The 26,102-nt window shown below is 38.1% G+C and overlaps 1 protein-coding gene across 7 annotated transcripts in view; it reads left to right on the top strand.

The window, feature by feature from the left end:
• The window catches only part of SPEN (spen family transcriptional repressor), an 87,773-nt gene that overhangs the window by 15,117 nt on the left and 46,554 nt on the right, over window positions 1-26,102 (top strand). For 4 of the 7 annotated variants that reach the window (XM_059691142.1, XM_059691143.1, XM_059691141.1 and 1 more), the window contains exons 2-3: window positions 7,729-8,049; window positions 11,124-11,591. In XM_059691142.1, the coding sequence (XP_059547125.1) occupies window positions 7,729-8,049; window positions 11,124-11,591 (789 nt within the window). Of the gene's footprint in view, window positions 1-7,728; window positions 9,297-11,123; window positions 11,592-24,255; window positions 24,341-26,102 lie in introns of those variants that run through there. The other 3 variants (XM_059691145.1, XM_059691146.1, XM_059691144.1) reach the window with 3 other exon arrangements.

Genomic DNA, 26,102 nt, shown 5'->3' with positions numbered 1-26,102 from the left:
GTGGCTGCTGGCCAGACTGGGAGAGAAAAAGAGAGGCAAGTGCTGATCAAAAGCTGCCACAGAGGCAACGGATCAGTCCCTGCTTCACTCTTCAGGCCTCTTTCTGGCCCTGATTCACAGCCCCCTCAGCAGTCAGTGCTGGGGCACTGTGCTTGCAGCAGAAGCAATCAGTGCTGGCTTGCAGGACTGACTTCTGGTTGGTTGAGCCTCGGTCGTGACTGGTCGTCATGACCCAGGGTGACACACCCCAGAACCAGAGAGAAGGGAGCCTGATTTCTCACAGGGCTGTGCGATTCCACCTTCGGCTGTGGCGTGGGTTATGTTGTTGCTGGGGCAGTGTCGGCCCCAAATCTGGTTTACTGCTAAGCTGTGGTGTCTGCAGATGCCCTTTGAGCCTCTGTGCCGCCCCAGGTGCAGCCGGCCGGGAGAGACTGTGGGAGGTTGGCTCCAGGGCATGTCTGGCCCATCTCGCCAGTCCCGCCCTGCTGGCCACCTTCTAATTGATTTCCTTTCAATGTGCTTGAGTCTGTGCACCTGGCCGCTAGTGTTTTCCATAATTATTTAGTATTTATCTCCAGACAATAAGCACTTTTTAAAGATATATCACAATGCAACAAATGAACGTGACATTATGATAATAAACTAGACACTAGACTTTCTCCAAAAAAAAAGAGATATATGACAATACTGTGGTGTAGCCTTATTTCCAATACCCAGTCAGTATTAAAGTTTGTAATTGTTTTAAGAATCTTTTATTTAAAAACCTAGGCTCTAAATAAGGTACACAAATTGTAATTGGTGATATATACATATGTATATGTAAAGTTTTTATTGAGGTATAATTGCTTACAGTAAAAGTACCTATTTTTTTTTAATATATTTTATGGATTTTTTACAGAGAGGAAGGGAGAGAGATAGAGAGCCAGAAACATCGATGAGAGAGAAACATCGATCAGCTGCCTCCTGCACATCTCCCACCGGGGATGCGCCCGCAACCCTGGCACATGCCCTTGACCGGAATCGAACCCGGGACCCTTCAGTCCGCAGGCCGACGCTCTATCCACTGAGCCAAACCGGCTCGGCAAAAAGTACCTATTTTAAGTTAGGTTTTGTTGAATTTCTAAAAATATAGGTTTTAAATCTTTACATTTTTAAATCTGTAGGCATTAATCTCAATATCCCTCCCCCCCTTCCTTCCTCCCTCCCTCCCTCCCTCTCCCCTTACAACTTAATTTGATTGTTCTGTACAGTTTCTCCTAGTATGGGTTTTGCTGATTATATTATTGTCCTTTGGCAATATTAACATTGCCTTTTGTCCTCTGTATTTCCTATAAGCTAATAAGTAGATATATTTCTAAATATTTAAAAAGATTTTATTTATTAGAGAGTGAGTAAGAGAGAAATATTGATTTGTTCCACTTATTTGTGCATTTGTTGGTTGATTCTTGTATGTGACCTGACTGGGGATTGAACCCACATCTTTGGCATATCAGGATGACACTCTAACCAACTGAGGGCCCTATTTTAAAATATTTTTATAATTGTATTTCAGTATAATTCGTTTTCTTTATAATTCTGTGCATTTTATTTTATTAATGATATTCTGACAAAGGATTTATAGGTTTCACCAGACTGTAATAGCAGTCTGTGGTATAAAGGTAAAAGAACCCGTCGTTTAGGCAAACCCTTAGGTTAAGAATAGAATGCTAGCAGCATATTTAAGTAGTAATTTTAGCTTTGACATAAAAAGGTTGAGGTGAAAAAGTTAAAATTACCAAAAATCTTTAAGACTAGAAAATACAACAAAGGTGGTGTCCTGTGACTCCCCCCCTACCACCGCTTTTTTCGTATGTAAATTGACATGATTAGAACTGCTGTCTTTGTCATGGGGACTTTTTCTTTTTTTTATATTCCTTCCCTTTTCCCAATTTTATCTTAGAAATTATGGAATCTTTAGTTTTTTTTTTGAACCTTTAGACTTTAAGGTTGTTTCTTTTAGTCTGCTTGAATTCTTTTTATTTTTTTAAATATTTTTATTGATTTCAGAGAGGAGAGGGAGAGAGCGATAGAAACATCAGTGATGAGAGAGAACCAAGTTTATAGAGAGCTCCTAAAATTCAATTAGTATGTGATGGTATATGTAAAATATGACACTTTAACTCTTCAGGAGCACATTTATTATATAAAGTGAGTAGATTTAATTTTTCCCATACGTTGGGTTGGATTATAAGATTTCTAAGGTCTTTTCTTTTTTTAAAAAATATATTTTATTGATTTTTTACAGAGAGGAAGGGAGAGGGATAGAGAGTTAGAAACATCGATGAGAGAGAAACATCGATCAGCTGCTTCCTGCACACTCCCAACTGGGGATGTGCCCGCAACCAAGGTACATGCCCTTGACCGGAATCGAACCTAGGACCTTTGAGTCCACAGGCTGATGCTCTATCCACTGAGCCAAACCTGCTAGGGCCTAAGGCAGGGGTGGGCAAACTTTTTGACTCGAGGGCCACAATGGGTTCTTAAACTGGACCGGAGGGCCAGAACAAAAGCATGGATGGAGTGTTTGTGTGAACTAATATAAATTCAAAGTAAACATCATTACATAAAAGGGTATGGTCTTCTTTTTTTTTTTAGTTTTATTCATTTCAAACGGGCCGGATCCAGCCCGCGGGCCGTAGTTTGCCCACGGGTGGCCTAAGGTCTTTTCAGTTTAGAAAATCTTGTTAATAGCATCATTCTTCATAGCACATAAAGATCATTGGAATGCTATGAAGATTTAAAAGTATATATTAATGATCAGTTGGATTATAAAAAAGCTTAATATGTAGACATACCATGTGTCCATTATACAAAATATTGGTGTATCAGTTACTTTGAAATGAAACATTCTGCTAACCATCTATGGTCTTCCATGAAAACTAGCCTTCCTGGGTCAAGACTTATTTGTAAAGTTTCAAATAGTTTTAAAAATTATATTGCAGTTAATGTTTAAAAATGGTGTGTGCTTTGTTATACTAAGTGTGTAAGTGTATAAAGTGTACAATTCAGCTATTTTCACAGAGTTTTGCAAACATCACCACTAATTTCAGAACATTTTCATCACTGCAGAATGAAACTCCATACCCATTAACTCTCCATTCTCTCTTCTCCCCAGTCTGTAGCAACCAGTAATTTGCTTTTTATTTCTGTGAATTTGCCTGTTTTGAACCTTTCATACATATGGAATTATACAATATGTGACTGGCTTCTTTCATTTAGCATAATAATGGTTCATCCATGTTGTATAGCATCTCTTATTACTTCATTCCTTTGTATTACTGAACAGTTTCATTATATGAACATACTACATTTTAAAAATCCATTAATCAGTTGTTGTACATTTGGATTGTTTCCTTTTTTGGCTATCATGAATAATGCTATGAGCATTTCTGTACCATTTTTATGTGGATGTACATTTTTAATTCTCTTGGGTATATATCTAGGAGTTGGAGTTGTTAGCTTATATGGTAATTTCTAGGTTTAACATTTTGAGGAACTGATAAACTGTTTTCTGAAGTGGCTGCACCACTTTGCAATCTCACCAGCAATGCACTAGGTTTAGGTTTTTCCTTATCCTCATCATCACTTATTATCTTTTTTATTTTAGCTATCCTAGTGGATGTGAAATGCTATGTCATTGTGGTTTTGGTTTGTATTTCCCTAAAGACTAAGTTGTTGAGTAAATTTTCGTATGCTTATTGGCCATTTGTATATTGTCTTTGGAGAAATGTGTATTTATATCCTTTGCTTGGTTTTATTTTTATTTTTAAATATTTTTTTTACTTATTTCAGAGAGGAAGGGAGAGGGAGAAAGAAATTGAAAAATCAATGATGAGATAGTATCATTGATTGGTTGACTCCTGCATGCCCCACACTAGGGATGGAGCCTGCAACCTGGGCATGTGCCCTGACCAGGAGTCAAACCGTGACCTCCTGGTTCATAGGTCAGTGCTCACCACTGAGCCATACTGGCTAGACGATATCCTTTGCTCATTTTTAAATTGCATTATGTCTTTTTCATTGTTGAGTTGTAAAAGTTTCTTATCATTACATAATTTGCAAATGTTTCCCCCAGTTTTCCATGGGTTTATATCAATTTTTGATATTTGTCTTTATATAAAATGAAATCATTAACTTTTAATTTATCATTGTCATGCTAACAATTAAAATTTTAAATTCGTCATTGTCATTCTAGATTAGTGATTTGCAACTGGTGTGCTGTGGTGCAAGAATTTTTAAAACATGTAATACCTGACTAGTCAGGGGCCCTGATCTCTTTTTGCTTAGATCATATATTTTTAAAAAAATGACAACAGCCACCACAACAGTAGCGGTCTGGTGTGAATGAATCAAAAGCATACCTTGGTGTTTGTTTTTTTTGTCAGATTGGCAAAAAATATATTTTTTGGTGTGTCTCAGAATTTTAGTAATTTTGTCTATATCATAAAAGGCCGGTGGTCGTGATGCCACAACGGCATCACGACCAAACGAGCAGCGGCTCTCATGGTGGGCAGGGTGGGTTCCGACAGTGTCCGTGGAGTGTGCGAGGTATTGGCAGTGTTTGTGGGGCGGCGGACATGGCCCCGACGGCAGGCTAGGCCTAGGGGACTCTACATGCGCATGATTTAATCATGCGCTGGGCCTCTAGTTTATACTAATAAAAGGTAATAGCTAATTAGACTGGGAGACCTTCTAGACATCCTTCTGGACAAAGCCATGGTAGTGGGACCGTGACAGAGGCGATTAGGGAGGGGGTCCCCTCAGCCCGGCCTGCACCCTCTCCAATCTGGGACCCTCTTGGGGGATGTTCGACTGCCGGTTTAGGCCCGCTGGCTCCTAACTGCTCACCTGCCTGCCTGCCTGCCTGATCACCCCTAACCACTCTGCCTGCCAGCCTGCTCTCCCCCAACTGGTCCCCCCGCCCCCATCAGCCTTCTCGCCCCCCAACTGCCCCTCCCCGCCAGCCTGCTCGTCCCCAATTGCCCTCCCCTGCTGGCCTGATCGCCCCTAATCACCTCTGTCTCGGTCCTGCTACCATGGCTTTGTCCAGAAGGTTTATCTATGTTATAGCATGTATCAAAACTTCATTTCTGATTTCAGAGAGGAAGGGAGGGGGAGAGAGATAGAAACATTAATGATGAGAGAGAATCATTGATCAGCTGCTTCCTGCATGCCCCACACTGGGGATCGAGCCTGCAACTTGGGCATATGCCCTGGCTGGGAATTGAACCCTGACCTACTGGTTCATAGGTTGATGCTCAAACACTGAGCCACACCAGATGGGCAAAACTTCATTTCTTTTTATGTCTTAATATAATATTCTATTTATGTATATACCACATTTTGTTTTATACATTCATCTGTTAATGGACACTTCGGGTTTGCATCTTTTGGCAATTGTGAAATTGTGACTAATGCTGCCACGAACTTGGTGCTACATATATGTGTTTGAGTCCCAGTTTGCAGTTCTTTTGGGCATATGCCTATGATTAGAATTGCTGGGTCATATGGTAATTCTATGCTTAACTTTTTGAGAAAATGCCAACCCTTTCCACAGCGGCTGTACCATTTTTACAGTTCCACAAGGTTTCAGATTTCTCCACATCCTTGCTAACACTTACTCTTTTCTTTGTTTTCTCTTTTTCTCTAAATACTAGCCATCCTAGTGGCTGTGAAGTGGTATGTCATCTTGGTTTTGATTTGCATTTCCCTAACAGCTAATGATTTTGAGCATCTTCCTGTACTTTATCTGCCATCTGTTTATCTTTGGTGAAGTGTTTTGCCCATTTTAAAAAAATAGGTGGCTGTAAGATTTCTTGTATTCTAGATACAGATCCTTTGTCAGATACATTGGAAGGTATTTTTAATGTTTGTATGGAATGAACTATTTCAATTTCTGTCACCCCCCCCCCAAGTTAAAAAGATTCTTTTATCAATTCATTTATACCAAATAATTTTGTTCCTTCTAGTTCAGTTGCCTTTTGAAACTGGATTTGATGATTGTATTTTCCCTATGAGAGGAAATAATTTAAACTGTACTAGAAGATATAAAAAGAAAAGTTCTGCTTTCTGATAATGTTGTCAGCTTTTTCAGAGGAAGTGTAAAATCATGCTCTTCAATTGTCCAGGAATAAGCATTCTGTACTTAATAGTGCTATACCTGCCAGATTGGCGTGGCTCAGTGGTTGAGTGTCAACCTATGAACCAGGAGGTATCGGTTCAATTCCAGGTCTCGGCACATGGAATTGCGGGCTCAGTCCCCAGTCAGAGTTGTGCAGGAGGCAGCCGATCAGTGATTTTCTTTCATCATTGATGTTTCTGTCTGTCTGTCTGTCTCTCTCCTTTTCTCTCTGAAATCAATAAAAATATATTTAAAAGATAATAAAAGTGTTGTACCTGCCTTTCTAAAAGGCCAAATTGCAAGTACACAAAATATAATTCACTCTTGAAATTTGTAGAATTTTCATGAATTTTTTATTCCAAATAATGATATTTCTTTCATAACATATATGCTTCAAAATATAAAAGGTGCCCTAAAATTTTTCTTTACACACATAGTAAACAGTTTTTGGCAATAAGAATGAGAACATACGGTTAATCCAAAGATTTTCTTAGACTTATTAACTTATATGAAATAATTATACCTAAATTATAAATCTTAGTTTTCTTTTAACCCTTTGGAAAAGAAAATTAAATAGCAAAAAACTACGTTAACAGAATTAGATTGTCATTTGTAAATAGACATAAAATATTTGGGTTATTTTGCCTTTAAGTAAGGACTATTTGAAATCACCTCACTTTTCAGTAAGATCATTTTCACTTAATAAATTAAGTTAAAATGAAATCTGTAGAATAACTATTTTTAGTTACAGGTTGGTTTTTTTTGTTTGTTGTTGTTAATCCTCAACCGGGGATATTTTTCCATTGATTTTTAGGGAGAGTGGAAGAGAGAGGGAAAGACGGAGAGAAATATTGATGTGAGAGAAACACATCGATTGGTTGCCTCCTACACGCCCTGGGAGGAGCCTGCAACCGGGGTACATGCCCTTGACCAGAATCGAACCCCGGGACCCTTTGGTCCCCAGGCCAACAAACCGGTGAGGGTTACAGTTTTTAATAAAAATCTTTTAAGGTTTCTAAGTTACTTTGGTCAATGTTAGGTCCAATATCCCTTTGTAGAATGTACAACTTCCTAAAAACTTCTGAGAGATATGTTTCAGCTAACTGTTCTAGAAAGGTAAAAGGTAGTTTAGTAAATACTATATTTAAGGAGTGAGACTAATAAAATAATGTGGTAAAAACATTTCTAAATATTTTCCCCAAGAAAGAAAAATGTGAGTGTAAAAGCCATTTAAAAAGTCACTTTGGTCCGGCTGGTGTGGCTCAGTGGTTGAGCATCGACCCATGAACCAGGATATCAAGGTTCGATTCTCAGTCAGGTCTGGGCACATGCCCGGGTTGTGGGCTTGATCTCCAGTGGGGCACGCAGGAAGCAGCTGATCAATGATTCTCTCATCATTGATGTTTCTCTTTCCCTTCCTCTCTCTGAAATTAAAAAAAAAAGTCACTTCGTAACCCCTCGCCCATACATACATAATATAAATTTTCTAAAAGTAAGAAACAAATTAAAAAACCCATTTTTGGAAAATTATTGATGTGCAACAATAATGTTGTTTATTTTTTTTCTAGATATGGCCGCGTGGAAAGTGTCAAAATTCTCCCTAAGAGGGGATCTGAAGGAGGAGTGGCTGCCTTTGTGGATTTTGTGGACATCAAAAGTGCACAGAAAGCTCACAACTCAGTCAACAAAATGGGAGATAGAGACCTACGCACGGATTATAATGAACCAGGCACCATTCCAAGTGCTGCTCGGGGATTGGATGATACAGTTTCCATAACATCTCGTAGTAGAGAGGTTTCTGGGTTCAGAGGAGGTGGTGGAGGGCCTGCTTATGGCCCTCCACCATCACTTCATGCACGAGAAGGACGTTATGAGCGGAGACTTGATGGGTAAGTTCCAAGGTTTCTGTAGGCAGGTATTTTGTATTTGATATGGTGAGAAACAGAAACTCATATTTAGGGGCCCCAGATGGATTTAAAGTTTTGGGCATTTTCAATGTTTCCTATTTTGGGTTGGAAACGGAAGTAATTTCTATCCCAGTGGCTGGTATTATGGAATCGTAGAGGATATTTCCTGCAGCTGGTTGGATATCTACTCCTGAGATATGAAGTGGTGGAAGATTTTATATGGCAGCATTTTTGGAGTTACCTGTCTTCTAGATTTAATTATTTCTTCTCTTGGATGATGATAAGGCCTTCTTTGGATATATTCCTTTTACCTGACGGAGCTATTTGGCTACAGATTTTGTGGTTATACTATATGGAATATTTCTGGAATATTAGAGCCTACAGATTCTTTTAGAAGTTAATATCTGCTTCTCAATTTTCACTACATAAAGTGTACAAATGAATTGGATTGTCCTAAAAAAACCTAGTACATCATAATGATTCAACCCCTTGGATTCTACAAACAATACTTTAACCTGGAAATGTGTAACTTGGAGGAAGAAGAATGAAGGCAATGTTTGATTTTCCCATTTTGGATCTACACAATTTCCATGTTGGAATTATACTCCTGGATGGAATGGGGCAAGTTGAGATGATGGACCTTCTTATCCTGGAATATAGCCATTGTTTCCTAATTTCTGGAGTCTATGGGATGTCATGCAGTCAAAATTCCATTAGCCCAGGAGAAGAGGATTACTATCTCCTTTCTGAAGCAAGTTGCTGCCCAATTAAAGGTACTTTAGTTTGAACACATGGTGATGATCAGTTGTGGATACTGCAATCAAAATTGACTGTGCTGGATGGCTACAAAGGTGAACTATTGGCAAGCAACTCTGCCTTCCTCATTTGGTGGAATCATTTCCTCTTCTGTCAGCTGCCTGATTCATACATAGGGCTGGAAATTTTTATGAATGTGGATCAATTTATAATTGTCTACTATCTCAAGAAAGAAGTCTGGGGGTTTGAGAGTTACAGTTTGTCTGGGACAACTTGCTTCCAGTGGAATTATTTTATCTGATCACTAAGATTTTTTTTTTTCCTTGTGGTTCATCTAAATATCATTTGACACCCTTGCCCATTAAGAAGGTGGATTACCCCTGTAAGAGGGGCCAAAATTGGGGAAGTTATGTTCACAATTCTCTCCCTAGATTTAATTGGGATTATAGGTCGTGTTTCCACACTTGGAAAAGGTTGGTATGTCCTGACCTGTGTATATTAGCCCCTCTCCTAACCCAAGTCAAACTCTCTCTTTTCCCCCCACTAACTCTAGAAGTATTTAGTACTAATAGATGAATTAAAGAATAGCTATTAGATTTCAGCTCTGCTAGCTCTTGTGCCTGCCTTCTGTATCTTCCTAATGGATAAGAACTTTGCATAGTTATAAACTATCAGCTGTAGCAGTAATTCTCCTAGAACTATTGCTTATTATATAATTAATAACAGCTCTCACTGATTAATATTTGATAGGGTACTAATAGAATTATTTATTAAACTTTCTCTTAAGTCTGAAAGGAAACTCTCTTGTTTGTTAGACATTGAAATATCTATTCAAGTTCCAGAAATGTAGTGAATTAAAAAGGAAAAAATCATTTAAGTAGGAAAGATATTATTATTGAATTTTTTGTCATGCCAGTTGCTTTTCATATGGCTGCAAAAAACAAACGCAGCATAGGAAGGTATATTTGTTACTAAGTGAAATGGTGGATGAGATGAAGATTAGTGGAGGAATTTGGAATCTAGGCATGTAGTGGGGACATAGTATTGTAAGATTTTTGCCAGATATTCTTCATTTGAGAGATTCTAATTCTTCTACATTTTTCATGATTCCTAATCTCTTTTGATAGAAGGTAGTTCCAAATATAACATTGAGAAGAAACTCAGTCTTAAGTTGAAATTCAAATGAAATGGTCTTTTTAGAGACTCAGGAAATGAGTTCTGGTTTCCTACCAAAGTAGAGAATATAATATTTCTTTATAGAATTAGACTTAGTTGTAAGTACTAACACTTAATTGCATGTGTGTAATTGTACATGCAACAATTTTTGCACTCTTAGGTTGACAGATATGTCCTACAGAAAAATTTTTTTTAAGTTAAACCATTGCTATAAGTAACCTTAGAGACTCTTAAAATTCTAAAAGTTGCCTAATTTCATCATAGGCAAACTGAGTATAGCTAAAACCTAAGTGAACATATTTCCTGTAACCATTAAGTACTTATATTAACAAATTGAATCGTGGAATAGACGTTTTAAAAATTATGTGGAATTTGATAGCACAAGGAGGTAAAATAACCTTTATTTTTTAATTAATTAAATTTACCATAGAATAGTATGTGGCAATCCAATATTTTAATATCCCAAGTATTTCTTTTTAAGATTCCACTTTTATTATTAAATGTGATTGGGCACAGCAGTTTGCATATCTTGTAATTTTTATAATTACCTAAGAAGTCGAAAGTTAATGAGAAAAAGTTATAGTTGAAGTTTTTTCTGGACTTCTTTGAGAATGCCCTCCTACAGCTGGGACATACATCACAATAGGGCTTTCATGACTGTGTTAAAAATGTGTCATGGAAATTTTGCCTAAAAAACATTTACATAGTAAATAAAAGTTTGGTATATATTTTAATGAGATGAAAGTATAGAAAACTTTCATATTAAAATGACAGTTTCTTCTTGTTCCATTAAACTTAAAATGAAAAGGAGATAGCATATGTCTATTTCTATATGTAAACCAGAAAATCCCTAATAAAAAGAGTAACCGACTTGCAGAACACTAGTCATGAAAGCCCAATCAATATACAATTAAAACAATGATTACTCAGCTGTGCAAATAAGTTTTGGAGTCAAGTAAAATGTTAAGCTTGTTAGTATTTGTTTAATAAGTAGGTTAATGCTGTTTAGAAAATGATCAGTTGTAAAGACAGACAATGCTGAAGTGAATGTTTGCATGACTTATTTTTAGTTTTGCTTGTCCCTTTCTGATTGATTAAATATTTTTCCCCCTCCTAAAATGCAGGGCTTCAGATAACAGGGAGCGTGCTTATGAACATAGTGCCTATGGACACCATGAACGGGGGACGGGAGGATTTGATCGGACAAGACATTACGATCAGGATTACTATAGAGATCCTCGCGAACGGACTTTACAACATGGGCTCTATTATTCTTCTCGGAGTCGAAGTCCAAACCGTTTTGATGCTCATGACCCCCGATATGAACCTAGGGCTCGGGAGCAGTTTACGCTGCCCAGTGTGGTACACAGGGATATCTACAGGGATGATATTACCCGGGAGGTACGAGGCAGAAGGCCTGAGCGGAATTACCAGCACAGCAGGAGTCGGTCACCGCATTCATCCCAATCTAGAAATCAGTCTCCTCAGAGGCTGGCTAGCAGACTCACAAGGTCCCCTAGCGGCAGCGGCTCTAGGAGTAGATCCTCCAGTAGTGATTCAATCAGCAGCAGCAGTAGTACCAGCAGTGACAGGTAGGTTAATAGCCTTTTGTTATAACAGACGAGCTGTTGAGTAAATTGTCATAAATTCTCGATGATCAATGGTAATGATTTTTAGAATAATAATATTTTTAAAAGAGAGTAATCTTGAATCATGTATAGAATGAGTGAAGAAACTGATGCACCCGAAGCTAAGTGATGATTTGCAAATACCGTTTCCTCCTCCAGATGCTCAATATTAAAACTGCCAAAAAGGAAGAAAAGTGGCAAGTTTAGCTGTGTGAAGCAGATCTGGTGCCACTGAAAATTATTTCTTTTAAGTTTTTAATTTCCTAGGTATATAATATTAACCTACTTCTGTTATTCTGGTTCAAAATTTGTAAAAAACTATTTTGTTAAAGGTGTATTGGTGAAGTATTATGGTTGACATTTGTTATCAATGACTAAATCAATTTTAGAATACATTTTAACTAATTTTAACATAGGGAGGTAGCCAATTTATAAATGCAAGTAGAAAAGCTTTCTTTAAATGCAGGTTGTAACTTGGCTGTTCACTAAGGCCGAGTAAGCTGACTTCATTAGTTGGAAATTTTTTTTACAAAGGCATTTTATTTTAAAGATGAAAACAATATAGGTAGTCTTAACAGGAAATAGCTTAGAAGTTAGGTATTCGGGTTTTAAAAACACAGGTCTGGGTAGACAGTATAGTTTGCTACTTTCATAATCTTGGACAAGTTATTTAAGCTGTCTAGGCCTTAGCTTTCTCATCTTTTAAAAGACCATGCTTTATAAAGTTACTGTGAAGATGAAAATGAAAAAAGAAAGTATGTAAAATGCTTAGCTTGATACCCATACGTGTTAGACACTGTCTTTAATAATTGCTAGCTATTATTATTACTACTTCAAATGTTGAAAGTCTTTGAGCATTTCCCATTTCTAGTTATTGTTATTTAACCTGTTAATCCTAGATATCCTAGTTTTAAATTTAGATGGTGTGTATTTTATATTGATTTTAAAAATTGTATTTATCTTTATTGTTGATGGTATTACAGATGTCCTCCATTGCCCCCCTCCACTGGGTTCCCACCCCACCCCAGGCCTGCACACTACTATCTGTGTCCATGGATTATGCATATAAATTCTTTCGTTATTTTCTGCCCACCTCCCTCCCCTCTTCCCTTTGTGAACCCCAAGTCTGTGCCATGCTTTGATGGTGTGCATTTTAAATTTACAGGATACAGATTATTTGACCCGATTAAATGCTCAGATTAATTATTTTTCTTTTAGTATTGCTTGCTTAGAATTAATTTAAGAAAAGTAAATGCCCAGCCAGCCAATATGGATCAGTGGTTGAATGTTAACCTATGAACCTGGTGGTCATGGTTCGATTCCTGGTTAGGGCAGGGCTCGATCTCTAGTGGGGTGGGGGTGGGGGCATACTGGGGGCAGCCGATCCATGATTCTCATCATTGATGTTTCTATCTCTCCCTTTTCCTTGTATCTCTGGAAAAAAAAAGGTAAATGATCATGTAATTGATGAATGCCTCCTTTTAGGCCTCCTAAATGTTCTAATTCAAAATAATAAATGAAAACATTTTATACATTTATCTATACCTAATTAAAGCATTTTTGAAGATACAGCATATTACAATGAAGCATGCTCTTAGTTTATGAAATCAGGAGAGTTAGATTCTGGCTCTAGCTTTGTAGCTCTGTGACATGGATAAGAATCCTCAACTTCTTTTCGATTTCATTTGGTGTATTATCAAGATAAATGATTGACAAGCTTCTTTTGAGCTCTATAAACTGATTATAAAATCTTACTATGCATCATTTTCTCCTACCTAGAATTATCTAAGACACTTAAGTTTTAGTTATTTTTCCCAAACCTATCTCATTAAAGGGATGCCACTGCATTCCATTGGATGAAATTTATTGAAAAGCCCACATATTATGGAGGTATTGAAGTTAGAGGAGAAACATTATACACAAGGCATTGTACTTGGGTGGGGAAGTTACAGTGTTTTGGGATTTGGCCCTTAGCATTGTAGGCTCAAAAGTTTGAACCCGCAGGTGATATGATGAATTTGACATGTCCTGTTTACATAATCAAAAGAATAGTTATATACCTCTTAATATTTATAGTCAGAAAGATAACTGCCACAAAGGCAAAGGCAGGATGAGCTTAGAAAATCTACATGGGGATTAAAGAACTAAATTAAAATAAAGGATATTTCCTCTTCTGTCAGTTGCCTGAATCATACTGAGGTCTGGAAATTTTTCTGATTTAGGGCTATGAAAGATGTGTAGGATTTTAGCAAAAAGAAAAAGGAGTTTTAGGCTAGACATCGGAACATTGTGGGTGGAAGGAGCCACTTGAAGAGATACAAGTGGGTGGAAGAATGTTTTGAGAATAGCAGATAATTTAGAATGACTTAACCACACTAATGATTTTGTGTTTTATTCTTTATGCAGAGATGAACTGTTGAGGGATTTTGAGAAGGGAGATGGCTAGTTGAGATCTGTGTTTTAGAAAAGGTATCTGGCCCAATTGGCGTGACTCAGTGGTTGAGCGTCGACCTATGAATCAGGAGATCACAATTCGATTCCCTGTCAGGGCACATGTTGGGTTGTGGGCTCGATCCCGACGAAGTCCATCAATGATTCTCTCTCATCATTGGTGTTTCTATCTCTCTTTCCCTCTCCTGTCCTCTCTGAAATCAATGAAAAATATATTTTTAAAAATCAGAAAAAAAAGGGCATAGAATAGAAAAACAGATTCTGATTAGGAGGCTATTTTAGTTCTTGGAGAAGGAAGACTTGGACTGTGAGAGTGTCTAACTAGGGATAAGTGGGAGAAACATTGTATTAAGAATCTGATGATGTTGATTTATGAAAACCAGAATGAACTTTAATGATGGGCGTTTCAATACTACCCTGTAACAACAGGACCAGGTCTTGGCACACTGCAGAGCTAGTATATTGTCTTTTTCAGAGTACATGTTCAACAAATAGTTGAAATACTGAGATACAATTCTTAGTTAATACAAGGGGTAAAGTAGAATTGATATAAATAGCTAAAAGATTTGGTCATGATATTGTGATTAAAACAAGTGCATAGAAATATTCTTTGGCATTCAGAGCATATCCGTTATCCCTGGGGTCAGCCTCCCTTTTATCAAGATGTCCTCTTTTCCTCTATAATTATATTGACTTCAAAGTATATTTTGAGATGTCACGTAGATTCAGAATGTTCAATATCCTGTTGGAAGTAATAAGTTCCTTTTGTAATCTGTAAAACCTTGTGATTGTGAAGCTGTGACATTCTCTAAGTCCTTTAAAACTGTCTAAAATTGTCTTGGCTGGTGCATTCAGTAGTTAGAGCATTGACCCCCACACTGAAGGTTCATGGTTCGATTCCCAATCAAGGGCACATACTTGGGTTTCGGGTTCACTCCCTGTCCCCGGATTGGGACTCGTGCGGGAGGCAGCCAGTCTATGTGTCTCTCTTACTTCGATGTTTCTCTCTCTTGCTCTCTCTCTCTTCCCCTCTCTCCCCCTTCCTTCCTTTCACTCTTTCAGAAAAGCAAGGAAAAAATAATCTTCAGGTGAGGATTAACAAGGAAAAATAGTTTAAAACTAACATTTTATAGCAGACAAAATATAGTTTGGTTTTATCTATAGAAACAAGTTTCTATTCTGTCTGCAAGACTGACTAGGAAATTAATCACTCTCTAACCCCCTTAATTGTTACAGCTTTGGTGAATAGAATCCTAGCAGTGCATTTTTTTCTTTTTTATAATATGTTTTTAGTGATTTCAGAGAGAGGATAGAGAGATAGATAGAAACATCAACGATGAGAGAGAATCCTCGATCAGCTGCTACCACCCTCTCCCCCTTGCATGTCCCCCACAGGAGATTGAGCCCACAACCCGGTCATGTGCCCTGACTGGGAATCAAACTCCAGGTTCATTGGTCGAATACTGGGCTGGCCTAGCGATGCATTTCAAATGAGTAAACATGGGATTAATGGCAGTCTAGTTTCGAAGTCCTTATATACCTACTATCTTTGCAAAACTATTCATGGTATTTGATGAGAACTGGTGCTTCATGCACTTTCTTGTGTACAGTCCTGTGTTGCTATATGTTTCTTTCTCTGTCATGGTTATTTAGGGAGTCACTTTCCTTTCAGCAGAAAAATTTAAATACATAAATTTCACAAAAGCATTTATTTGAAAAGCCCTTGATTGAAGTTTGAATGTACTTTATTTCTGTAGTTTTCTATCATTGGATCCCCCCCCCCCCCCATTATGTTGTAAAACTTTAATAAGCCAAAAAAATTGGATGGAGGTTGTAGAGGGCATAGAGGGGATAAAAGGTGATAGAAATTTATAAACTTTCCTAATATCTCAAAGTAAAATTTTTAAAAAAATATGTTTTTATTGATCTCAGAGCAGAAAGGAGAGGGGGAGAGAGAAACATCAGAGTTGAGAGAGAATCATTGATTGGCCGCCTCCTGCACGTCCCCTACTGGGGATTGAGCCCGCAACCCAGGCATGTGCCCTTGACCAGAATTGAACCTGGGACCCTTCAGTCCGCAGGCCAACGCTCTATCCACTGAGCCAAACCAGCTAGGGCTCAAAGTAAAATTTTTTAATGAGTTGAGAGAGAGGTGGGGGGTGGGCATTGACTTGTTATTCCACCAATCCATGCACTCTGTGGTTGTTTCTTGTATGTGTCCTGACTGGGGATCGAATCAGCAACCATGGTGTATCAGGACAATGCTATAACCAACTGAGCTACCTGGTCAGGGCTCAAAGTACTTTAGACTGAGCTTTGTTTCCTAGTTGTTTACTTTGGTCACAGCCAAAGATGATTGGCTGTCTTAGAGTCTGAACTTGGATGGGGGGAAAATTATATCTTTTCCCTAACCTATAACTGAAATTAAGCATTGCCTCCCATTGTGAAAACGGGCAACACAAAACAGCAGTATTAACAGTGTGAGTTACTTTGTTACCAGAAACCACAGGTAATTTATTATTGTTGCAGATATCTCAAAATTGGGATTATATTAATCTTTACTGGGATATTGTTATTAAACTCAGTGGCAGGTGTTTTTATTTAATGTTAATAAAGACATTGTATCACACAATTTAAATATTTTAATATGTCAGTATAATTGGTTTCCTTTTATTCCTATTTATTTTACTTTATGCTTTTAGAAACATTATTCTGAAAAGTGGTCCAGAAACTTTGCCAGATTGTTGAAAAGGATTTTTGGCACCTGAGTAGCTGCAGTTAGCCCTTGATTCTACACCCTGTGAAGGTTTCACCTAATGATGGGGGAGAGGAGTTTGAATAAAAGGATAATAGGAAAGAGTTGAGAGTTGGATGAGCCCAACCTTTTCTTGCTCCATCTCCTTCCTCTCAATAGATTACTTCCCTAAATCTCTTTTTAGGTAAAAGTTCACTTTTGAGTTTACATTTAGCCAGCCATTTAACAAATACCACTGTTTTTGTGCACCAAATTTATGGAATAAGATAACAGGTTGTGCCCTGGCTGATGTTGCCTAGTGGTTAGAACAGTGTCCCGGGCATGGAAAAGTCTTGAGTTCGATTCCTGGTCAAGGGCATGCACCTGGGTTGCAGGTCAATCCCCAGCCTGGATTGGGGTGGGTGTGGGAGGCAACCAATTGATGTCTCTCTCTCACACCAATGTGTCTCCCTCCTTCCTTCCCTTCCTCCCACCTCACTCTCTCCCTCCCTCTCTTAAAAAACAAAAACAATGGCCTGGCTGGTGTGGTTCAGTGGTTAAGCATCAGCCCATGAACCAGGAGGTCATGGTTCGATTCTCAGTCAGGGCACATGTCTGGGTTGTGGGCTTGATTCCCAGTGGTGGGTGTGCAGGAGGCAGCCGATCAGTGATTCTCATCATTGATATTTCTATCTCTCCCTCTCCCTTCCTCTCTAAAATCAATAAAAAAAAATTTTAAAAAAAATTGGAATAAGATTATTTAAATAATGTATTTGAGGAAATTTTCTTTGTATAGTTGTTACATTATTAGAATTTTTTTTGAATTGTCATAAGTTGGAAGATACACAAGGAAGAAAATGGAATCAGCATGGGAAAGAGAGACACAAAGTCAATTCTGAAAACTGGAATATGAAGTAGACTTTGTGGTGTTTGTTTACAGGAACAATGAAACATATAGAACTTTGAGCAATTAGACTTTTCAACTCTGATGCTATATTAAGATATGTCACGCTTTATTCCCCTTCCCTTGTCCAATGTTAGTTTTGCATTAGAATAATTCATTTTTTATTGATAGGGAAATGAAAAAATATTTCTTATTGTTGGTATTATTATTTTATATGTATATGTGTACATATATAATTGATTTCAGAGAGGAAGTGAGAGGGAGAGAGAGAGAAACATCAATGATGAGAATCATTGATCAGCTGCCTCCTGCTAAAGTATTATTAGCACTAGAGTTCCTAATCTAATAAGCATTTTTTTATTCTTTTATTTATTTATTTTAAATAAGCATTTAAAAAAATAAAGACTAATTCTCCTAATTTTGTGAACAATCTAGATGGTATAGATTATAGTTTCTTAGAGGGTGAATTTTATTGAAATGTTCTTTGTGATTTGATGAGGAACTTTTGCAATTTGTTTATTTTGGTTATGAGAGAGAATTCCCTTTAGGTTCATGTAGGAAAATTGCTGTCATCTTGTAGCCTTGTGAAAGAATATGATGAGGCTGAAAAGGTGAGAAGGAAACCGCTGGGAATGGTGCTATTGCGTGTATCAAAGTGATATTGACAGTATACCTTTCTCTCTCTTATTTTATAAGTATGCTCATTTAGAACATTGATTAAAGAAAGAATGCTCATTTTATATTTATTTATTTAAAAAATATTTTTATTGATTTCAGAGAGGAGGGGAAAGGGAGCGAGAGATTGAAACATTGGGAGAGAGAGAATCATTGATTGGCTGCCTCCTGCACGCCCCCGACTGGGGATTGAGCCCAGAACCCGATCATGTGCCCTTGACCAGAATTGAACCTGGAACCCTTCAATCTGCAAGCTGATGCTCTATCCACTGAGCAAACAGGCTAGGCCAGAATGCTCATTTTAACTGGCTATACAATTTCCTATGACAGTGTCAGATATGGCAGTAGTTTAAATACATATGTGAAGTAAAAGTTTCTTAAAATGTTAAAGTAATTAATAAAGGGTTTTTGATGATTATTAACAATGTTTAATCATAAAAACATTCATCTGAATTTTTATCACCTACAGTGATCTTATCTATAGTAATGAATAGGCAGATAATTTCTGCATTCAGTTGGAGATAAAAATTTTGTTGCACTATGCTTCTTTATTCTCAGGTATATTTTGTGGAGACAAAATGGTTTGTATTCTTTTTTTATTTTTAATCAGAAGAAAATCTGATAAAATAACGCCTTTAGTATCAGGACAAAAATTTATAAGTGATATTAAACCATATTTAGGGAATTGGTGATTAGAAACCATGTTTTCTTTTTCCTCCCTCCTGGCTGTTCTGTTTGTAGCTGTATAGGATTGAAATGAGAGTCTAAATTAATTATATTGATTTTATTACATAATTCCAATCTTTGTCTTCTTTGCTACTCTGTTTATACCTGTCATTTGATTTGGGGGGATAACAAGAAGTTTTGGGAGCATTCAGGACTTTTAAGGAGGAACAGTAAAGGTTTATCTAAGCCTTAAAGAAGCCAAAGTTAAGGACAATAAATATTCTTAGGGATTTTTTTAAATCTTTTGCCCCTTATTTTCATTTAAAAGGGAAATATATGTACTCTTTATTTATTTATTTATTTTTAAAATATATTTCCATTGATTTCAGAGAGGAAGCGAGAGAGAGGGAGAGATAGAAATATCAATGGTGAGAGAGAATCATTGATTGGCTGCCTCCTGCACGTCCCCCACTGAGGATCGAGCCCACAACCTGGGCACGTGCCCTTGTCCGGAATCAAACCCAGGACCCTTCAGTGGCCGACGCTCTATCTACTGAGCCAAACCGGTTAGGGCCGTACTCTTATTTTTAACCTAAGTAAAACACCATTTGTTGGTTTAAATAGCTAATTTATTATTTTCATTTTACAACCATTCTTTGCCTGTTTTATTAAAATTTTGTCCTGTCTCATTTTTACCTTTTTAGATAGTTGAAATTATGCTGAAAATCACTATTATGAATAAAATGTATTAATTGTCCTGGACCTTTCTGGCTACTACTTGAAAATAAAAAAAAATTTTTTTTATTAGCCCTGGCTGGTTTGGCTCAGTGGATAGAGTGTTGGCCTGCAGACTGAAGGGTCCTGGGTTCGATTCCCGTCAAGGGCACATGCTCGGGTTGTGGGCTTGATCCCCAGTGGGGGCCATGCAGGAGGCAGCCAATCAATGATTCTCATCATTGATGTTTCTGTCTCTCTCTCCCTCTCCCTTCCTCTCTAAAGTCAATAAAAAATATGTTTAAAAAATATTTTTATTATTTCAGATAGGAAGGGAGAGAGAAACACCAATGATGAGAGAGAATCACTGATTGGCTATCTCCTATACACTCCACACGGGATCAAGCCTGCAACCCAGGCCTGTGCCCTGACCCAGATTTAAACTGTGACCTCCTGGTTCATAGGCTGATGCTCAACCACTGAGCCAGGCAGGCTGAAATTTGCAACTTTTATTTGTGATGGAATTCAGTGAAAGCCAAGTAGTGATTTTATTGATTGAGTATTCTCTCTCCTTGAAATATTGGTATCTAAGTTTTTTAAAAAGTTACCTACTTGGAGGAAGAAGGGTTGGTGGAAAGAAGAGAAAAACAGGCATATTAGTGTGTCTGCAATCCTTAGAAAATGGTTAAATTTAAAATGCACATTAAGTTTACCTCCCTTTGAGTAGCTGCCTTATTAAATACCTATTACTGTCTCCCAAAATAAGCATTTGCTCATTCTCTTCTTAATGTAGATTAGTGCTGTTTAGAAGAATGGAATAACTATTTGACAGTGTGTGCTTTGGAGAAAAGTACACCAAATATAAAAAATATATATTTAAAAAATTTATTAATATTTTTTCCATCCTCATCAGTAGCAGGCAAATTGCAGAGATCACTTGCAGAGCTTACATCTTTGAAACACATTCCTTTCTAGGCTGCTGTATAGTTTGTTATTGGGCAATAAGCTACTAGCGTACTCAACCTATAGACAAGCCTTTTTGTTCTAAATATGGAAAATGGAAGTGTTTGCTTCTTTAAAAACATTTTTTTTTATCATTGATTTCATAGAGTAAGGGGGAGAGAGAGAGAAACATCAATGATAAGAGATAATCATTGATTGGCTGCCTCTTGTGCGTCCCCTACTGGGGATCGAACCTGCAACCTGGGCATATGCCCTGACTGGGAATCGAAATGTAACCTCCTGGTTCATAGGTTGATACTCAACCACTTAGCCACATGGGCCTGGCTGAAGTGTTTGCTTCTAATTGCTCTGGTGGACTACAGTTATATTATTGAGATCTATAAATAGATCAATTTCATTTATGGTTTTCATTTTTGTCAAGTATAGGTGTAGGTGTTGTCAATATTAGGGTTATATGGAATAGGCAGTCATTTTTGGAAACAAGTGTTGGAGTCACCCATATTTACTCTTAAATTAGGAAGCCAGCTTTCATTTAAGATTCTCTACTGCTAGGGATATGAGAACAGGGTAGACTTAGCTCTGAAAGCAAATGAGGAGAGTTTGTTGTGTGCTGCCTGGGCAGCCAGGGTGTCTAAATATTGTGGGGAAAGCTAGGAACTGCTTGTTTGTGACTCAACCAACCTAAACTGGAATCATCCAGTTTAAGTTGGCTGCTTGCCACTTTCCAGAGGCTTTCTTATTCTGCCAGAGTTCTGTCCTGGCTTCTGTGCTGTGACTGGGCAGCCTGCAGGGAGGAGCAGCTGGAATTAGCTGCCAGTTAATCCAGGTTTGTTCCTAGGGAGGAGGCATTTCAGACACAGTAAGGAGCTGAAGACTAGAACGCTGGTGTGAATTCTCATTCTTCTCTCTTTTTTTTTTTTTAAGTGACTTTTAAAATATATATATATTTTATTGATTTTTTACAGAGAGGAAGGGAGAGGGAATAAGAGTTAGAAACATTGATGAGAGAGAAACATCAATTCAGCTGCCTCCTGCACACTCCCTGCTGGGGATGTGCCTGCAACCAAGATATATGCCCTTGACCGGAATCGAACCTGGGACCCTTCAGTCCGCAGGCCAGCGCTCTATCCGCTGAGCCAAACCAGTTAGGGCTCTCATTCTTTTCTTAAAATATTAAAAAAAAAAATCCTTATCTGAGCATATTTTTTCATTGCTTTTAGATAGAGTAAGAAGGAGGGGGGGAGGGGAGAAACATTGATGTGTGAGAGAGAGACATCGATTGGTTGGTTCCCCCATGTGCCTGGACCAGGCTGGGGATCAAATCTGAAACCCAGGTACATGCCCCTGACCGGGAATGGAACCTGAGACCCTTTGGTGTGAGGGTTGACGCTCTAACAAATGAGCAACACTGGCCAGGACAAATTCTCATTATTTTCAATACATCTTTCCTTATTACTCACTTGCTTTAACTGTAACTTTTAATCTTCTGCCTTTTAGTACCTAAGGCTTGAAGACCAGCTTTTGCCATACCACTGTTTGGGTACATCATGACAAGGTCTGCATTCGGTGATAAAGAATTGGACCAGAATGTTATTTTATTAGTTAATTACCAAAGTTCCCCAAGAACTTTGCTTTTAGTTAAGTCAGTCTAAAGTAAAGAATTCTCTCTCTCATACCCCTTTTCTTTCTTTATACATAGGTTTTGCTGGGTTTATTTGATTTGATTGACAAGTAGAAGAAATAAAAATAGAGTAAACTTGTGACCTGGTATCTTACGAATTTTAATTAATCTTTTTTTTTCTAAATAAAAAAATTGGACTGATTTTATTTTACTTTTTAAAATATATTTTTATTAATTTCAGAGAGAAAGGGAGAGGGAGAGAGAGATTGAAACATCAATGATGACAGAGAATCATTGATCAGCTGCCTCCTGCACATCCCCTACTAGGGATCGAGCCCGCAACTGGGGCATGTGCCCTTGACCGGAATCGAACCCGGGACCCTTCAGTCCGCAGGCCGATGCTCCATCCACTGAGCCAAACTGGCTAGGGTAATTTTGACTGTTTTCAGAGAGAGGAAGGGAGAGAAGAGAGAGAGAATCATCAATGAGAGAGATAAATGTAGATCTGTTGTCTCCCATACACACTCAGATTGGGATCGAACCCTAATGAAACCTGGCTATGTGACCTGCCCAGGAATCGAATCAGCCACATTTTGGTGTAGATGATGCTCCAACTAACTGAGCCATACTGGCCAAGGCTAATTTAATCTTGATGTAATTTTTCTAAACATTGCTTAAAAATTAACAAAAAGTAATTCAGATTAAAGCCTCAAGTAACAATTTTTTAAAAATATTTTTATTGATTTTAGAGAGAGAAAGAGAGAGGGAGAGATAGAAACATCAATGATAGAGAATCATTGATCAGCTGCCTCCTGCACACCCCACACTGGGGATGGAGCCCACAACCCGTGCATGTGCCCTGACTGGGAATCGAACCGTGACCTCCTGCTTCATAGGTCGATGCTCAACCATTGAGCCATGCCGGCTGGGCTTAAATAATAATTTTTAAAATTAAAAATACTATGCCAAAGAAAGCCCTAGCCAGTTTGGGTCAGTGGACAGAGCATTGGCCTGTGGACTGAAGGATCCGGGTTTGATTCTGGTCAAGGGCATGTGCCTCAGTTGCAGGCTCCTCTTCAGCCCGGGCCCTGGTCGGGGCTCATTCAGGAAGCAAACAATAGATGTGTTTCTCTCACATGGATATTTCTCTCTGTCTTTCCGCTCTCAAAAAATCAATGAAAAAATATCCTCGGTGAGGATTAAAAAAAATAAAAAAGGAAAGCCCTCACCAGTTTGGCTCGGTGGATAGGTGTTGGCCTACGGATTGAAGAGTCCTGGGTTCGATTCCGGTCAAGGGCACATATCCCAGTGAGGGGCATGCAGGAAGCAACCAATCAGTGACTCTCTCTAATCATTGGTATTTCTCTCTCTCCCTGTCCTTTCCTCTCTGAAATCAATAAAAATCTTCTATATATATATATAAAAGCTTAAGCGACCGGCCGGCCAACTGGCAGCTATGATGTGCACTGACCTCCAGGGGGCAGATGCTCAACGCAGGAGATGCTGAGTGACAGCAACTTTGCAGAGTGCCCTCTTGCACTCTGGGACCCCTCGGGGGATGTCAGACTGCTGTTTTGCCCCTATCCCCGAACCTTGCAGGCCAGGCCAAGGGACCCTACTGGTGCACGAATCCGTGCACTGGGCCTCTAGTATATTAAAAAAATAAAATAAAAAGAAAGAAATATTAAAGCTACAAATAAGAGTACATTTATTTTTTTGTCTTTCTGGATGCCAGGGTTATATAAAAAATGTGAATTTCCATAACCTTGCTTATGTTTTAAATTTTTGGTATGAGATTGAAACCTCTGTTAGTATTTTTTACTTATGGTAAAAGTTGACTCAGCAGCTTGGGTGATGATGCTCTTCTCTTTTATCTTTTCTGGGTTGTTTTCATTTGGAGGCTTTCTGTGGGCATTCTCAGAAGCCATGGTATCATTTTCCCCTGAACAAGGAATCATCTATGCACAGAAATCAAGGAAAATGTGGTATTTTCACTTTATTTTATTTTTTAAAATATTTTAAAATTGATTTTTAGAGATGGAGGAGGGGAGAGAGAAACATCAATGATGAGAGAGCATCACTGATTGTCTGCCTCCTGCACACACCCACACTGGGGATCGATAGAAGTTTAAAATGTGTCTGGTAACATACAGTGGAATTGTGTTGTTGGAATTAGAATAAATAAGACACACATTTAATAGACACCTGCCTTCTAGACATGATTTTTATAACTAGTATGATTCTTTGAATGTTATTTTCAATTGTGAAGGGAGGGTCCGACTAGCCTGGTGAATGTTCTGTGTCATATGGTGGTTAGAACTATTTGGACTGTAGCTTTGTGTTTGTTTCCTCTGGAAGAAACTGCAAAGGAGTTGTTTAAGCAGAAAGATTTTAGGTTGGAGTTTCTTAGTAATTTGAAGTCTTTCACAAATAAATAAACAAGTTCACTACATAGTAGATGGCTTTAGACTTCCTTGTAGGGAGTTTGTTGTCCTTATAACCTCATGGGTCTGGCACTTCCTTAATAGAGAGTTCAGAAGTGGAAAATAGCAAACTTTTTAAAAACTCTGAATAGGAAAAAGATGAATTAGCACAGTGGTTCTCAACCTTCCTAATGCCGCGACCCTTTAATACAGTTCCTCATGTTGTGGTGACCCCCAACCATAAAATTATTTTCGTTGCTACTTCATAACTGTAATTTTGCTACTGTTATGAATCGTAATGTAAATATCTGATATGCAGGATGTATTTTCATTGTTACAAATTGAACATAATTAAAGCATAGTGATTAATCACAAAAACAATATGTAGTTATATATGTGTTTTCCAATGGTCTTAGGCGACCCCTGTGAAAGGGTCCTTTGACCCCCAAAGGGGTCGCGACCCACAGGTTGAGAACTGCTGAATTAGCACTAAAATTAAGTTGGAAAAAGGCAAACCCCAAAGTTCAAATTTGTGGGTTTGGTAAAGGCTATAGCAGTTGTAGGTAATCATTTGGAATAAAATAACACCTTTTCACTTGATCTGTATGCTTTCTTGGTTTAAGCCTTTTATTTTTTATTTATTTTATTAAATCTTTATTGTTCAGATTATTACAGTTGTTCCTCTTTTTCCCCCCCATAGCTTCCCCCCACCCGGTTCCCACCCCCCCACTGCCCTCATCCATAGGTGTACAATTTTTGTCCAGTCTCTTCCCGTACCCCCCACACCCCTTTACCCCCGAGAATTGTCAGTCCATTCCCTTTCTATGCCCCTGATTCTATTATATTCTTGGTTTAAGCCTTTTTTTAAAAAAATATTTTTTTATTGATTTTAGAGAGGAAGGCAGAGGGATAGATAGATAGAAACATCAATGATGAGAGAGAATCATTGATTGGCTGCCTCCTGCACAACCCCTACTGGGGATCGATCCCGCAACCCAGGCATGTGCCCTTGGCCGGAATCGAACCTGGGACCCTTCAGTCCACAGGCTGATGCTCTATCCACTGAGCAAAACTGGGTAGGGCTGGTTTAAGCCTTTTAAAAAAATTATTATTTCTTTTGTTAATCCTTACCTGTCTTTTCCTTTCTCTAAAAATTGATGGGAAAATATCCTTGGGTGAGGATTTAAAAACAAACAAACAAATAAATAAAATAAATAGTAGTCTTTAGCCCTGGCTGGTGTGGCTCAGCTGGTTGAGCATCTTCCCATGCACAAAAGGTCACCAGTTCAATTCCCACTCATGGCACATGCCTAGGTTGTGGGCT

This window comes from Myotis daubentonii, chromosome 3 (assembly GCF_963259705.1).
Source record: "Myotis daubentonii chromosome 3, mMyoDau2.1, whole genome shotgun sequence".
Classification (NCBI taxonomy): Eukaryota; Metazoa; Chordata; class Mammalia; order Chiroptera; family Vespertilionidae; genus Myotis; species Myotis daubentonii.
Note: the sequence above shows the minus strand (reverse complement) of the source record. Positions and strands in the feature narration are given on the sequence as shown.